This window comes from Centropristis striata, chromosome 12 (assembly GCF_030273125.1).
Source record: "Centropristis striata isolate RG_2023a ecotype Rhode Island chromosome 12, C.striata_1.0, whole genome shotgun sequence".
Taxonomy (NCBI): Eukaryota; Metazoa; Chordata; class Actinopteri; order Perciformes; family Serranidae; genus Centropristis; species Centropristis striata.
In genome coordinates this window covers 24,932,141-24,949,160 of record NC_081528.1, presented here as the reverse complement: position 1 = coordinate 24,949,160, position 17,020 = coordinate 24,932,141, and the positions used below count along the sequence as shown (strand labels likewise).

Here is a 17,020-nt window from a genome sequence, read left to right as displayed (position 1 = left end):
GAGAGCCATGTGGACTCGACACCATATCACCACTGGGGCAAGTGGGGGATTTACACAAATTACATATTAAAGTATGTGAATAGTTTCCAGGTTTTATTCTTTTAAGATCTAGCCAATTTTTCATTTCTTATACCACATGATTAACTGTGTACAGTGAAAGCTTTGCTTTGAAAGTCAACTGTCTTTCTCAATCTTCTGCTTGTTTCTCAGGTGGCAAAAAAAAACCCTGCATACTGTATTTTCAAGGCTATATAGTATAACATTTTTATCCTAGAATACTGCTTTATTTTCACTGTTACGTGAGGCTACCTAGCACGTCCCAATTCTGCAGGGGAGAACTGCTTGTGTGTCATGGTGCGAGGGTGGCAGGTAACACTTGAGGGTATTGCTTTATCCTACACATCTTCAAGAAAGATTGATTCTTAGACACACCAGTTCTATATCTACATTACAGCTCAGTGCCGACATTGACTTTCTGCAGGTTTCTCATGAGGTTTTAAGTCGATCATTTTCATGCCAAGAGATTACAAATTGTTCACATTAACAAGGCAAAGCAGTCTGGCTTTGACTTTTTTTTAATCAACCTTGATTATTGGCCTTTTTTTCCCTCTGCACCAGCGACAGCCGTGCCCAGACATTATGTCTTTAGGTTGTCTCCATCTGTATGCCCCATTCTAATGAATACAATATCTCAGAGATTTCTGGAGGATTTTCTTTAAACTGGCACAAACTTCCACCTAAACTTAAGGAAGAACTAAGTTTCATTTGGAGGACAAAGGTCAAGGTCACTGTGGCCGTAACTCAAGAATTGACCAAATTTGACAAATGTCAAACTAGGATAAAATGATGACATGGTGACATTTTTATTCAAGGTCAACTTCACTGTGACATCATAATGTTGTACAAAAACACTTTTCTGGCCCATATTCAACACTGTTATTTAGGAACAGAAGGGGAAATTGTGACCATATTTTACATTTGGTGATACTAAGTTGAAACTGTGGCGATAGATATTCTGTGCTACTATGTTGAAGATGCTTCTGCATCCACATTAGAATTTGTAGCGTCTCTGCAGCAACATCCATACACACATTATCTACTGTCATGGCTACACATGAGTCTCGACAGACATTGATGTGAACTGGAACTTGTCTGGTGGTGAGACAGTAATTCTAGTTTCTCCATTACTTGGCCAGCCTTCTTCTGCACAGCAGTCAGCTGCTAAAATATGAGAATATTTTAGTAAAGAGAACTTGTGTTTTGACGTGTAACTAAAAGAAATCTGAATATTATCACTTGATGTTCACCAGATGATTTGACAGGAGATGACAGCAGGTGCTAAGAATGACACCAAGTATAAAACACACCATAACTTCTTCTTGTTGCAAGTTTCCAGCAACATAGATGTAGAGTAGATGCATGAGTTTCACGGGATTGCTCTGCAATACAAAACTGTCACAAAAACATGCTGACATTGATAAAAAGGAATTGGTAAGCTCAGAAGCATGTGATTCAGATGCGCCGGACAGTTTTAAGACTGGTTCTCATCTGGAACCGTTTCTTGACACTCTACATTCCAGTGCTATTGTGTGATTTGATTGATTCAACTTCACTGTCATTGCACAAAGTACAAGTACTTAGACAATGAGTGCAGTTTAGCATCTAACCAGAAGTGCAAAAGTAGTGCAGAGTATGTACATGTGAAAAAGAATAAAAATATAGTGCAGATATAATGCACAGGTGTGCAATGATATAATGACTTAAATTACAGGTGTAATAATGCATGTTAATTAAGCTATGTACAGTATGAATAGTGAGTGATATAAAAAATAAAAAAAAAGTTATTTGATCAGCATTATATACAAAATAAACAGCTAGATGTGAATGTACTTTATAGATGGTGCATATTTGTGTCCAGGTTTTTTTTTACTTGTCTAAGAGAAACCTAAATGAAAATGAATGCTGCACAATGTCTCACTTCATCCACACTGTGTTCAGACTTGGAGATAATAAAATTGTTTCATTGGGGCTGAAAACCTGTGTTGGCCTACTTTTTACCGACATAGAAAATTAGGAATCGATAAGGGAATCAATGAAGAATCAGACTAATAAACACAATCAATATCTGCATTGGTATGATTCAAATCAATTTCCATCCCTGATACATTTACAGACATTGTGTTTATTTTGTATAAGTAACAATATGAGTCATTATCAACAAATAGTGTTATTATGAGAAGAAAAGTGAATTTCAGTACTTCACAAATGTGAAAAAAATGAGTTGAGTTTTGTAGAAAGACTTTCGTAGTCGCTGTGTTCCCCCAGGCTGTTTACTGAATACTGTTTGTTGTTGTGCAGAATATTTACATGCGCCCACACACCTTCATTGGATTACCAAAAAACCTCTGCCTCCTAACTCAGACAACACTGCTGGCCAAAGACCCAGGAGGGACCGACCGATCGTGCGGAGGGAGGAGAAAACCCTAATGCAATTTGTATGGGACAGAGCATTCGGCAACCAGATGGGAGCCAGGCTGACTTACCTGGAGCCGTTTTCCTTATTTACTTCGGCGCCCAAGGCCATGTCAGACAAGGGGGAGAGAAACATGTTAGCCCGAGCAAATTATCAGGGCTTTCATGTGGGTAACGTTCTATCAGATCCTCCCACTCTGCAGAATGTAATGGAAGCAGCAGCAAAGTGCTCAAGGCCTTCACCTCCGATGTGTTCTCATTCGAGGTGGGACAAGGTGTGTGTGGGAGATAAAGGAGCAGGTTCCAGTCACTCCCAGCCTGAAGACTGTGGCATACAGAACATTTTGCTCTTGCCAATCATCAGGGTCAGGATATTGGATGGAGAGTAATTACAACGAGGGCACTTTGGTAAGGGCACTGTGGTAAATCACAGCATTGCCTGTGTGTGTGTGTGTGTGTGTGTGTATGTGTGCTATTAAGGAAAGGTTAGGCAAACTAATTATGGAGGGACAGTGTAAAGAGAAAAATCCATCGCCGTGAATTAATGTCCATTTGATGTAATCAGTTGTGGCTTGCGACCAGATATAAATGTGAAACATAGAAATGGAAACTTGACACTAACGTCTGTGATGTGATGTCTGCTCGGTGACACGGAAAAGTTATTTTGAAGTTTTATGCATCAATTCATTATCACATTTCAAACCTGTGAACACCTGTGTAACTAAAAACATTTATGTACACTGCACGATGCATTGTTGTGATATCCTGTGTGCATATAGCGTGGTGTTGCGTCAGTGATAAATATGGCAGTGAAATTTCTTGCAGAGTGAAGATCTCAATCTCAGGGGGCATGCAAAGTGTGTACATCATTATTCATTATTACTACTGAGCCTGAACGATTTCCGCTCAAAATCTTATCACCTGCTCACATTTTGCAGTGTACATTTGAAGCCTGAATGAAATGTTAACCCATAAGAGGTCTTCTCTTGTTGGTAGAGCACATTTTGAGATTTGGTATCTTGTTTAAAAGGTATTTGAGCTGATTAGGCCATCTCTAGCACTCGGTTGAAGTGTGTTGAAGGCCCCCTAAAATATTCCCTGGGTGCACTTTGGTAGAACCAAAACCTTTTTAAGTGGCCTCCCTCCAGGAAGTTAAAGTGATAATCTTAGAGATTTTAATTTCAACAAATGTCTGCCAAGTCGCCATCTGTCAGCGAGTGAGGTAACACCCTCCCAAGCCTTTCCCAATCTGGATGTCTGTGGTGGCATTCCCTGGAAAAATCAAAAGTGACATACTCCCAGCAGTCACACAAACAGACTCTCTTCAACTGTGTTTGTCACAACATACTCTTTTTTTCTCTCTCTTTTCTTGCATTGCAAGTAGAACGGAATTGAGATCTTCCAGATTGTAACATTAAAGATATAAAAAGCAGACACAGTGCTGAAAAAAACATTCCAAAATGGGTGTAAATCTGGGGTTTGTTTTCACTTTCATCGATCCTAAGAAGAGGGGACAGATTACATTAATTACTTCTGTACATTAATTGTATTTTAATTACTTCTCTCTCATTCATGGGGTGGTGCAATGTCTGCCAAGAGTACTTGTCCAGAAGTGTAAACACAGGTTAGCAACGGTCATCCAAAGAACTGTTCTACTGTTTCACTACCACACAAGTAGTTCTTGCAAAATGTCCTGCAGATTCTTGGACTTCTTGTTATTTTTCTTTGACCAACCTTTTTTTTTCATTATGTTCGTGTCATCTTTGAATACTTGCTTGATGTTTATGTTACTTAAAAAAAAAACACAGTGCTCATGTCCATTGAAAAGAGCCTATCTGTACCATGTTTTTCCTGTGTGAGACTACTAGATTAAGGTGTCAAAGAATCCTTCACATCTTGTCACTTAGTAACCGAAGCAGAATGTCACAACAGGCATGTTAGTCTATGACTTTCATTAGTGTTTCTTCATTCCTGCACCATTTGCTCTTTTCACCCTGTCGCGGAGGCTCCACCTGAGTCTCCTTGGAGTGGCATTGGACTGAACCTAGCCGGATTGATTGGAGCACTACCTGCTCGCCTGTTTGTCAGCCATGAATAATCTGTAACGACATTCAGAGCATCAGCGGGGGCCTTGCAGCGTGCATTCATTGTGGAAAATGGACAGCTCAATCAAAAGAAGCTCTTGAAAAGCTGGCCATAACCGGAGGCAGAGCCTTGACCCAGAACGCTGTCCCACTGACTCGAGTCGCAACCTCACCAACATCCCTGAATGGGAGGCCCGACTACTGTATTCCCAGTGAGATCAGGCCTCCTTCTGCCCCCCCTCCTCTCCTTCTCCCATCTCTGAGGCTGTTTAATAGAGCCATGCTTCACTCAGAAGGCCACGTTATCCTTGTTAGGAGACAGACGCTTATGGCGCCACCTGCCACTCTCAGCTCTCTACGTCAGGCAACATGGGCCACCCATCACTGCACTGCTTTACATGGTAATGAAAGTCTGAAGACTTGATGATAAAGCAGTTATGCCCTTGGCTCCGTGACCTGGGGTTGACTTTGGATTATTTACTAGAGATGTGGACTTGAGACTTGGACTCAAGTCAACTTGAGCCACGGTTTTGATGACTTGAGACTTGAAAGTTGCAGATTGACTCAAATTACTTGCCCGTGGCCTGTTAATGTTTTCAGTTTAAATAATAATTATAAAATACAAGTGTCATGTAACTTTTCCCGGTGTGCCAGCACACACTTATGTGTTAATGTTGTTATTGTCAATGGAGAAGATCATCATACGGTTAGGGTCACATGTCCGTTATTTACACATGGAAATACTGTTCAGGTTGTTTACCTGTGTTTTTAGACTGATTTCAACAGGCTGTTTGGCTCCAAAGTTGTTTTTTGACAGCTTGGAATGGTGTCAGGATTTTTTTTTTATGTTTCAAAGGTAAAGTAATTGGTCTGAGGGAGAGCGAATTGAGGGTTCCTTAAAAAAGCTCTGGACACTGCCGATGACACTGATGCCATCCTGTACAAAGAAGAACGGCAGGAGGAAATGAAACACTTAGAGCATGCTTTTGACTGGTTGCCAGGATGAGCAGACAGCTCATTCTTAAAAGCGTCCATCTGTGATGTCTCCCCTCAACCATTGTGAACTCTCTCCCTTGAAATGGTGCGTTCCCTGATGTAGCGTCACCCAACCCTAATCCCTCTATATCCACTGATGAATCCCAGCCACACAAACAGCAGGGATGCCGCCTAATTGAATTTCCTTGGTCACAATGAACACACACTCAGGACCTGCGAGTTCCAGTCCTTGCCTTTGATAAGCAAATGACCCCTATGGAATTGAGGTCACAGCCTGCGAAAACAAGAGTGAGGGAGAGAAAAATAAAGTCCCATACTCAGACAAGCCCAATATCGACTCATCGGGATTGAGTCCAATGATGTTTACCCTGTGTGTGTTGAGCCCCTGTTGGCTCAGGGGGAAATTCATCCTGTCCACGTGTACACACACACACACACACACACACACACACACACACACACACACACACACACACACACACACACACACACAAATATGTCTGTGCACTTGTCTCTCACAGTGTGATGTCTTTCTTTTTGTTAGTGTAAGTGCTTTTTTACATTGAATGAGATGCATGTTTAAATAATGTATTCGCCACAGATTAGAATAAAGCACACTAAAGTAAATGTGTGCAGCCTTTGTGTGTGTGTTGCAGTGGACATAGTAATAGCTTTTATTGTACTTTGTTGCCTGAAGACTGTGCAACAAGCTCCATCGTACAATAGTAGGGTCAGTTAATTCCTGAACTCAGCCGCTCTGCATCTCTTCCAGTCCTATTTTACTCCTTCTGTTTCATTTGTTAAAACTCAGAAAGTCTTGAGGCAAAACAGTGTGTTTGCTTTCTCAAAGAGTGCACAGCCTGGATGCTTTTACAGATGCTCCTTTTAGATACATGCTCTCTGTCTGCTTTCCACACAGATTGTTGATTAACGGAGCGAGGGACTCATTTTAAAATTGGAATGGGGTGGTGGTGGGTAGGTGGGGGGGGGGGTGTACATGTCACCTGCACACTTTTACAGAATCAGTCAGTTTGATTTACTCACTAATATCCCTTTAAACATTGTCTACTCATTGGCTGGTCTTCAATTATTACTGTGAACTTATAGCAAGTGAGTTTTATAAGCAGCAGTGAGTGATTTGTAGGTCTTTTTAGCCCTGCATTTTAACTTGGGCAGAGGTTGGGAACAAAGCAAGGATCGTTCCACAGGGGACAGAGATGATTAAGTAAGTGCATTAAAAATGCAGTGGGTCACATAGCATATCTTTGTTTATGTTGCATAAAGGTAGCACTTTCCATCACTTTCTTTTCTTTATTTTTTAAAGAACTTTGGTGTGTCTTCTCAAACTCGTATATCAAAACCCTTGCAGAATCTAGGTCCGTCATCCTCAACATAAGCTTAACACATATGTGAACTCAGATTGTTCTACTAGTATTCTGATCATATACTATATTGTTATTATAGAAACATTGTAGTTCGGGATTACTATGACCGAGATTACATTGGTGGAGATAATAGACCATACATTTGACTAACTTACCATATGTTTTTATCTGAACTGTCTTGTTCAGTGTCAAGCACACACATTGCATTGATCACTTTAAATGGACTTTAAAGACCAATAGAATTATTTTGTATTAATGTTTTTGTACAGTCATGGAAAAAAAATATTCGACCACCCTTGTTTTCTTCAATTTCTTGTTCATTTTTACGCCTGGTACAACTAAAAGTACATTTGTTTGGATAAATATAATCATAACAAAATAATCAAAAATAGCTCATAAGAGTTTAATTTAAGAGCTGATATCTAACCATTTTCCATGGTTTTCTTGACAACAATTTTGCTTATTATCAAGAAAACCTTGGAAAATGGCTAGATATCAGCTCTTAAATCAAACTCTTATGAGCTATCTTTGTTGTTATCATTACTAATGCAGTCCCCGTAGGAAGTATGTATTCATACAATACATGCCACACTACAACGTCTGCAACTCCATAAAACACTTTTCATAAGGTACTCACACCATCCAGCACATACACATTGAACATTGACATTCGCTGGAAACTATTCAAATATTATTGGAAAATCGAACCTTGTAGCGCACTTTAAAACTCCTAAAGATAAGTAGGCTAAATAGACTTACAGATGAGATGAGTCAGACGTGGAAATCCAGAGCGAATTGTGTTACTGACCAGGTGTAGGCCTATCACACAATGGGGCGAAGCTCCCCTAAAAGGCGTCCAATCAGAAATACGCTACACGTCCTACGTAAATAATGATATTTTGATAAAAAATAAAATAAAAAAATCTTCAAAATCGAGGATGCACACCTTCGTGCCATGCGCAAGCCTCATAAAAAATCTTAGGTAAGTCTGACTAACGGTCAGCAGATATGCCCTAGACACACACACACACACACACACACACACACACAGACGCTTCTTGGTTTTATAGATAGATATTTGTCCAAATAAATGTACCTTTAGTTGTACCAGGCATTAAAATAAACAGAAGAAAAAGGGTGGTCTAATAATTTTTTTCCATGACTGTATTTTTATCTGAACTTTAACTGACACTGTCTTGTTCGGTGTCCAGCACAAACGTTGCATTGACCGCTTTAAATGGATTTTATTTATACAAGGACCAATGGCATTCTTTTGTACTAATGTATTTGTATGTGGTGCTGCAGTCGCAACACTAACTAGGAATTCTAATGTACCTGTCATCTAGCTTTATGTTAATGCATATTTATCAACACCTGTCAGACAGACAGTTTGAGCGTGAGGTGGTCTTTACGACCAAAACACAGGAACTGATTTAATTGGTACAGTATTGGCATTGGTCTATATGTGAACGGTTTTGCCTTCGGCCCTTACAGACAGTAGTTTATAAATGTCATCGTCTCTCCAGTTAGACTTTTTTTATGCCATTTTTCTGTAACTGACCCTCCTTTTTCATCCCTTGGATGTTTGCATTTTTCAGATTTCCACCAGTCAAATGATAGAATAACCCTCAACATGAACATTCACTTGCTGTGAATTCTTTGGACAATGACCGTCTCTGTTCACACATGGCCTCATGCGGATATCACACAGACTTTGTACTAGGGAGCTGGCAGGCTAAAATCTGTTTAATGTCTGTTCCAAGTGATTTTGGACATTTTTGCTCTCACATACAGCTCCTCCGGGAAATGTCTATATATGTTCAGGGTTGCAGTGCATGTGTCAAAGAGGCTTAACAAAGCTCGGAGATATGTATATTCCAAATATTATGAGTAAGTACAGCCAAGTAAGTTGTCCCATTGCACTCCAATAAAAATAAACTCACCAGGGTTCCAGCTGTAAGCCCAGAATTCACACAGTGTCAATCACATAATCACCCTTTAAAATTTTAATTTCACTGAGGTTTGGGATATGAGCTCATTTATAAATGGGCTGCAGATCAAACCAAAGGCTGAGGGAATCGTGTCATGATTTAATTATCGTTTAACAGGAATGTTAAGTGCACGCTCTGTATCTTGCAGGAAAGGAAGTGTAAATTTCCTCTTACTCTTTTTAGTTCCTAACACCTTGGAGGCTGCTGAGCATACTGTTATGAATCGATATTGATATAATTGAGTCAAAAGTGTGTCAGTTTACAGAAAAATGCAGCTTTCTATGAATCCGTAGTTGCTGTAGCAGTTGTCTATGATTGATGTTCATAAAGTTTTCTTTTGCTTACAGGCCACCCAGTGGAATTGACTTTGGAAAACAATAGTAAATAGCAGCCTGTCCAATCATTACTAACTGCTATAAAATTATAGTCCCCTTTTGTTCACAAAGTGATGAGATTATTTTGTCCTACTTATTAATTGGAGTGAAATTGGACAGAGTGACTCACAGCAGTGTTACTGGAAGGTGTCAGACACAGAAAGCAGGTAATTATGGAGACAGGAAGAGATAAGGAAACGGAATGCAATTACCCCAGCAAGCAGAGCTTCAAATTGCTCCTCTTAGGATTTCTCACTTCAGGTTGCTATTGTTCATTCTTTGCATCTCCATACTGATCTATTCCTTTCACCCCCAAGCTCTGAGAAGAGGGAAGGTTTGCATTAATCAAAAGATTTGCTACTGTAAGTAGAGCCATACAAAGCAATGAACAAAAAGCTTATTGACGAATTCCAAATGTAAGTATTCCAAAAAAAATTTCAAATAATTTTGCATATGTAAACTGCTGAGCTAATTCTAAAACAGGACTGTCGGATGCTTCCTTATTTCTACATATCCATAGCTGCAACAGTTTGTCCGAATTTAGATTAATTTATTTGAGGGCACGCTTTAGATTGATCTTCCCCATCTCTGTCCTCCACACCATTGTTGTAGTCATGTGTCCATGTACTGTATAGTATACATTGTCTTTGTTAAGGATTTTATTGATGACTTACAAATAATAGCAAACACACACATAAAACAAGACATAACTACCCCCCTCCTAAACCCTCCCTAGTGTACACAATATAAATTGCACATTGCTGCATGTACTGTAAATAAAAGTGTATATGTAACCAAGAAAAAGCTGCTGCTCCTGCTGCATTAGACTTTTTTTTTTCTCTTTTTTCTTGTCGATGCCATGGCTGGCTTTTTGTTTAGTATGTACAAAGTGCAACTGCAGGGATAACCATTGTTCTTGGGTTGCATATGTAGACAATTTCAATATTGTTCTTGTTTATACCCTGGCCTGGTTGAATTGAATACTCACTTCTGATTGGCTGCAGGACATCTATTTATTCCTGACAATGGACACCTACTAAGTGAACCATTCGAAATTAATGCGCCGGCAAGTAGTAACCATGGCAACAGGGATGCAATCAAAGCCTCCAATTACAATTTATTGCAATTATTTCACATACTGAGTGTAGTCCTTCAGTGCCTCATCATCTAAACACCACAGGATTGAAACTAACACACAAGATGCAAGAAGTACACAAAAAGTATATCCTCTTGTTCTTGTATTGTCGGACCATTTAACTCATCACCAAATTCTTGATATTTATTTGGTGACAGTGTCATTGCAGGTTAGCTAGCTAGTCTTGCTGTGTAACACATTGTCAAGTTGAATTTACTGTTTGTCATCCGTTCAGTGTTAATGACTTTGTTAGCTTTCTGGCTAACAGCTCAGACTAGAAATATCTCCTGGTGCCAAGCTGCTACAATCATTTGCAAAAAAGAAATAACAGCCATGGATAAGCAAACACCATTTTGACAGATTTACCCTTGATTGCACAATAAAAATAAATGATTTAGCAAATGTTTACATTTTGAGATGGCTTATCAAACATCCCAACAGCTTTTTGATTGATATTATCTGGACTGCACTCCCAAAAAATCATGATTTAGGAAAATACAGTCATGGAAAAAAATATTAAACCATCATTTTTCTTCAGTTTATTATTAATTTAATGTCTGGTACAACTAAAGATACATTTGCTGTTATGTTATGTCTTGATAATGATTTTGGCTATTGTCAAGACATCAGCTCTTACATTAAACTCTTATGAGCTATTTTTGTTGTTATCATTATATTTTTCCAAACAAATGTACCTTTGTACCTGGTACAACTAAAGGTAGACTGTAGATCAAAACAGAAATATGTTTCTGCAAATTAACTGTTAATTAATTAACTGTGATTGTTCAAGGCCTAAGTCAAACCCTCAGCCTTTATCAGGGAAACTGCTTTGTGAAAAATTTTAAAATTGAATTGCAAATTGCATCAACATATAAATGAATGGTCTTCATTTTTTTCACTGTTTCATTATTACTGTTTACCCTTCTACAAGCATTATCCCAGGTACATGTTTGGTGTCCTTTTAGGTAATCATCCCTTAGTTTTTTGTTGCTTTCAGCATGGCTGTATAGGGGTAGTAAGTAATGTTTTAAGGGAAAAGCCAAATGCTGCAATGCTGCTGGTCGAAGGGAAGATGGAGGGTTTCTTCTGCTCCATTTGTTCATTCTCTGTAGTGCCCATTTTGTTACTTTAGCCATTTGTTTTAGCATTTAGGTGCTCTCTCAGCCTCTGCCATACACTCTCACTGCAGGCACAGACACACATACACACCCACATCTGACAGAAAAGCTGGAATTTCGAGAGAAATAGAAACAAAGTGAGTAAATGAGAGTGAACTCCTCAATCCAGCCTCCTTTTTGTTCAAACTTTTTGACAGTTCTTTGGCTGAATTATTAAAGCCAATATGAAGATACAAATATCAATTTTCCTCCCTTTTGCAGAGAAGAGCATGATGGTGAAATCCTGCACACATTGCGGGGTGTTGTTGACGCTCAGAGTGGCGCTTCAGGGCTGGATTCACTGCACACATAGTCACATTTACTGTGATTGCATAGAGCAAAATCTGACGCATTTAGACACTAATACATAGGGGGTCCGCCAGTGACCCTCACAGCTACTTATCACCATGTTGCTGCAGGCAATGGAGCCAGTCTGCTTTCCTCCCCGACAGCTCATGTCAACATCGGGCCAGCATGCACTTGCACAGGCCTCGACAGATCCATGCAGTTTGAATTGAATTATTTACGAAAAATTTCCCATTTTTGGTGTGATGAATACTGTATCTGCACAAGTGCTCTCTGTAATTGCTGTATAGGTTTGATGGCCCGATAGGTGCCACTTAGCCAAGCTTCAGGCTGGAGCTGGGAATGATCACTGCAGACAGATCAAGTGTGTGAGGGGAGTGTATAAGTGTCACAAAGTGCCTTTATGTAAACGCCAGTTGAAGAGCGGCTCTCCATTGAGACTTAAATATACAGCATTGTATATTCTACTCTGTCAGTCTTGGGGATGTGTCCTCTGTGACTATAAAATGGTCTGTGTTCATAAAAAAGGTTCAACACCTTTCTCTCCAGAAGACCCCAGAGAGAAAAGATGAGACGGAGAGAGCTGGAAGCTCAGGGAAAACGCGGCAGTCTCTTCATCAGAGTGAAGAGGAAATAGGACACATGGTAGGGATCAAGGTCGTAGCTCAACATATAAAAAATACCTCTGGATCACAGGTCCCAAATAAAAGGTCAAAGGAAAATGAAATGAAGGATAGCTTCTCGAATATCAAAGACGACAGGACTCTGACAACACTATATTGTTTAGACAGTTTAGCAGAATGGATTTTGTCCCAATTTCCCTTCGTTTCGAGAAGCATTGTCTTTACTTTCTCCTTGAAAAGCAATAAAGCTATTTTTGCCCTGCGTTACCACAGCGTCACTTATATCAACACTGTTGTGGAAATGCTCTATAGATTGTGAACTCTTTGCCCCTCCTGGATTTAATAATAGAGAAGCAGGTCGTGCTGAGTATTTTTGTTTGTAGAGTGTTTGTTTAGCGTTTCCTTGTTCCTTCTCAACTGTTGGTGTTTTTAACGCCTTCCAAATTACACCAAGGATAGCTGTGAGGCTCTCTTCTCATTTTCCTCAGTTAACAAGCACTCTGTTTATATATGATTATAGTTCTCTGCTTGTTTATTCTGCCTGGTTTTTTTTTAAATTACTTTGCCGGTTTAGTTCAAGGTACAAAATGCATTAAAGGATTCAGTTGAGCTCATTTGTTTTCTTCCTGTGAGGAAATATTTATGGTCATTTCATTCTTTGGCGCCGTCAAACGAGCTGATGGGGATAAACGTGCGCTCATTCCCTCTTCTCACCAATATTCACACTTCTTCCTGTGTTTGCTTTGCAGCGCTGCCAATCATGCAGGTGACGATTGACATAACCAGACAGCAGGTGGAGAAGATCTTCGGTCTCGACGAGTACTGGTGTCAGTGCGTCGCCTGGAGCACCACGGGAACCCAGAAGAGCCAGAAAGCATACATCCGGATCGCTTGTGAGTGCACTCTAAAAATTACAAATGCAGACTGGCTAACAAGGCGCCTACATATTGCATGTCAGTTTGTAATAGAGGATATTAGCAAGATGATTTTTTCACTCTGGGTGGTTGGGGAGGGACTAACTTTCATTTAACAATTAGCCCAGAGGCCATTATGATCTGTGCACCACAGTGCATTACTGTGATTACAATTTAGTTAAATAATCTTCCTGAGACTCTACTCATGAGAAGTAAATATTCGACCCTGGCAAGGAGAAACAGAGTAATGCGTCTGCTTGAAGGCAGTCTTAAGAAAAAAAAGTGGAACACTAAATTTGAGTATTCATGAGCACATTTTTCACCGGATACAGTATATCAGCAATGATCCCTATGAAAGTAACTGGAATGAAAACAGATATGAAATTTATTGCGGTGCAGCAATCATAAATCTGTCTGGGGAACACAGAGACATCCCTCGCTGCAGCCTCAAAAGCTTTATTAGAAGAAGCCATTTTACATTTGAGTATTTTAAAGCATTCTGCCTATTAATTCCCACATAAATATGCATTATTCCAGACAGAGCCGAGCGCAGCACTGTCTCCAAACCACCAGACGTTTTGAAAACACACATTCATTATCCAACCTTGTTTGAGAGCTCAACAAAGTCTGTTAGATGTAAGATAAGGACACACACATGCTTCAATAACAATGCATTTGCGCGTGTGCACACACACACACACACACACACTGTCATAGAGTTGAGCCTTCCAGGACTGTTATATCTTAAGTCTCCCCCAGTCCCATTGTATCACCCTTAATTAAATTGATTGTCGTCAAACTCTCTGCTTGTCTTAACGTTTCTCTCTGTATGATTGGTTGGGACAGGCTCAGCATCTGTTTAAAAGCAATTTACCAGCGGCTCTCAGTTCCATCCTCAACACAATAACGCGTTGCTTTGCTCTGAGTCAAAGCCCGGGGTGAACACATCAAATTTGCGCCAACCTGCCAGCAATCGGCATCGTGTTCAGCTCATCAGATACAAATAGCCTTGTCTTTTTTTCCCCCACTTGTACAAAAAAAGCATTTCCAAGTTTACCTGTGTGATTTACAGCCTGGGCTTACAGAGAAATGTATGGCAGGACTTGCTGCAACAGTAAGAGTATCCAATAAGACGCAATGTGAAGCCCCATGCAGTCAGCCAGGCTTGCAGGAGCTCTTGTCCAGGCACCTCAGGGCTATGTTTTCGTGTGGCTGCTCCAAGCCCTCATACAGATGGAAGCTGGAGGCTGGGGGATGCTGGAGAGACGAGAGTGGGTGGTAGGGGAGGGGTGAGGGGTAATGCAATTGCTTTTGCTTGATGCCGGGCCCCTCTGGCAGCAGACAAGCATCTCTGAACCAGCCAGGCAGCCTGTAATAAGCAACATGGTTGTTGCCACCGATCCCTGTGTGGCTTAGGGGGCCAACTGGAGTGCGACACGCTCAGAGACGCCATGGGTGGACATTTCAAGAGTGACGAAAATTTAGAAACATCACCGAGCCAAGTTTTTATGGATAGAAGTATTTCATTTTAAACCTCACAGGCTCCCACAAACATCCTAATTGGTTGTGTTTCTCCCCGTCTGTTTTCCCTCAGACCTGAGAAAGAACTTTGAGGAGGAGCCGCAGGGTAAAGAGGTGGCATTGGACCAGGAGGTGTTACTGCGCTGCCATCCCCCTGAGGGAATTCCACAAGCCGAGGTGAGACATGGATACAGAAGATATTTATAGGCCCACATCTAGCATGCATTTACTCTTTCCTCACCAGGAGGACAAAGAGCAAAAAAAGTAGCTCAGGATCAGCTCCCAAGCATCTCTGCCTGCTCCACCAGGGAACAAAAATCCCTGTACAGATAAATTACACCTCTAATTATTCCTCATTATTGATTTATTATCTCTCTTACATCTCTGAGAAGCCGTATATCACAGCGTCTCGTCACATCACTCAGGATAGGCTTGGAGGCTTCACTCCCCGTTTGGCATCTCTAAAGGCCTATCCATAATTAATGGGTCTATTTTCCTCTCTCTCTCTCTCTCTCTATCTCATTCTCTATCGCTCTGCCGTCTCTCTATATTCTGTGTCGCTCATACACTCTTGTTCTGCTCAACTCTTTCTCTCTCTACGTCTCTCAGTGGTGTGTGTCTGTGTTTAGAGGACCAGACTGGGGCCAGCTGTTTCACCTCGTCTGCTGCATCCTCCCAGTCCCAGATAGGCACTAACCGCTCTAATAACAACACAAGAGGAGGTTAGGCCAGCCACTCAGACAGCCCAGAGACCAAGAGCAGCCGACTAGCCAATCACAGCTCAACAGTGTAGGGACAGTTTGCAGAGAAATGGGAAGGAAGGTGCCAACTGCAGTTCAACAGAAAAGAACATCAGAGCAGAAGTCACCACAGGAGAAAACAGGGAATAGAGCGCAAGAGGAAGAAAGCCCAATTATATGCGGCATCGCAACTGGCAGTAATACCAACAACAATGCTGCCGTACCGTAGCTTCTCTCGAGACAGCACAAGGTCAAGTGAGAGCAAGAAAACAAGCAAACCAATCTGAGAGTACACCAAAAATGGAATAACATCAGTTTTGGCTTCTGCAAGAGGCCACAGAAACTACACAAAGCATGATCGGTTTCACTCTCAGACCACCAGCAGCTTCAGAGGTATCCAGCAGCTACAGAATAAAAGCTTAATTTCCCACACAAAAAAAGAATAAATATTAAAATCAGTTGGGTGTATAGATAAATTAATTCCATTTCAGTATCAGTGTCATACCAAGTTACATCTATTTCTTCTTTTTGTCTGTTTTATTGCATCAAAAACAGGAGTACCTCACTGCTTTTTCTCTGCCCATGTAGAAAATCTGTATTCCACAGCATGTGTGGTCACTGTAGAGCTACAATCGTTTCTATTCAGTTGCAGAAAATTTTTAACTCCACTAAAACTAATTTTGCAGGTGGAGTGGCAGAGAAATGAGGATGTGATCAACCCAGTGAGCGACCCCAATTTTTTCATCACAACTGACCACAATCTCGTCATCAAAAAAGCCCGACTGGCAGACACGGGCAACTACACATGTGTGGCCAAAAACATCGTTGCTCGACGCAAAAGCAACTCCGCCACAGTCCTAGTCTATGGTAGGTGATAACTTCTTTCAACAGGTATCGAAGCTGAAGGTAATCAGAGGTCTCGGGTCGAATGAGCACGCATCTTCAAAATATACAAACATAAATCCAGCTCAAATGAATCATGTATTGCTTGCATGTTGCTTCCAGTATCCCACATTTCCACATTAACCTCTGCATGCTTTCTTGCATGGAAGACACCTGGATGCACTTCTTCTATCAAGTGGTTAAAAAATTTCTCAAATTCTTGTGTAGCCTTAATAACAATATGCAGTGTTACGCATATGTGATATATGGTGACAATTTGCATAAGTCAGCTCTATTTTTCAGCAAATAAATCATACAAAACTATATCACAAAAAAATACAGACATAGTAGTCTATCTGCACATTAATTAGCACAACTTAAAATGTTACTGGCAGACGTTCTGCCAAAGCTGGCAGTCTCCAATCTTGGGACTGCCATCT

At 40.6% G+C, this 17,020-nt stretch overlaps 1 protein-coding gene across 4 annotated transcripts in view; it reads left to right on the top strand.

The window, feature by feature from the left end:
- Nucleotides 1–17,020, top strand: part of unc5a (unc-5 netrin receptor A) — a 140,237-nt gene that overhangs the window by 82,882 nt on the left and 40,335 nt on the right. For all 4 annotated transcript variants that reach the window (XM_059345905.1, XM_059345904.1, XM_059345902.1 and 1 more), the window contains exons 3-5: nt 13,273–13,416; nt 15,032–15,135; nt 16,385–16,565. In XM_059345905.1, coding sequence (XP_059201888.1) covers nt 13,273–13,416; nt 15,032–15,135; nt 16,385–16,565 — 429 coding nt within the window. The remainder of the gene's footprint in view (nt 1–13,272; nt 13,417–15,031; nt 15,136–16,384; nt 16,566–17,020) is intronic.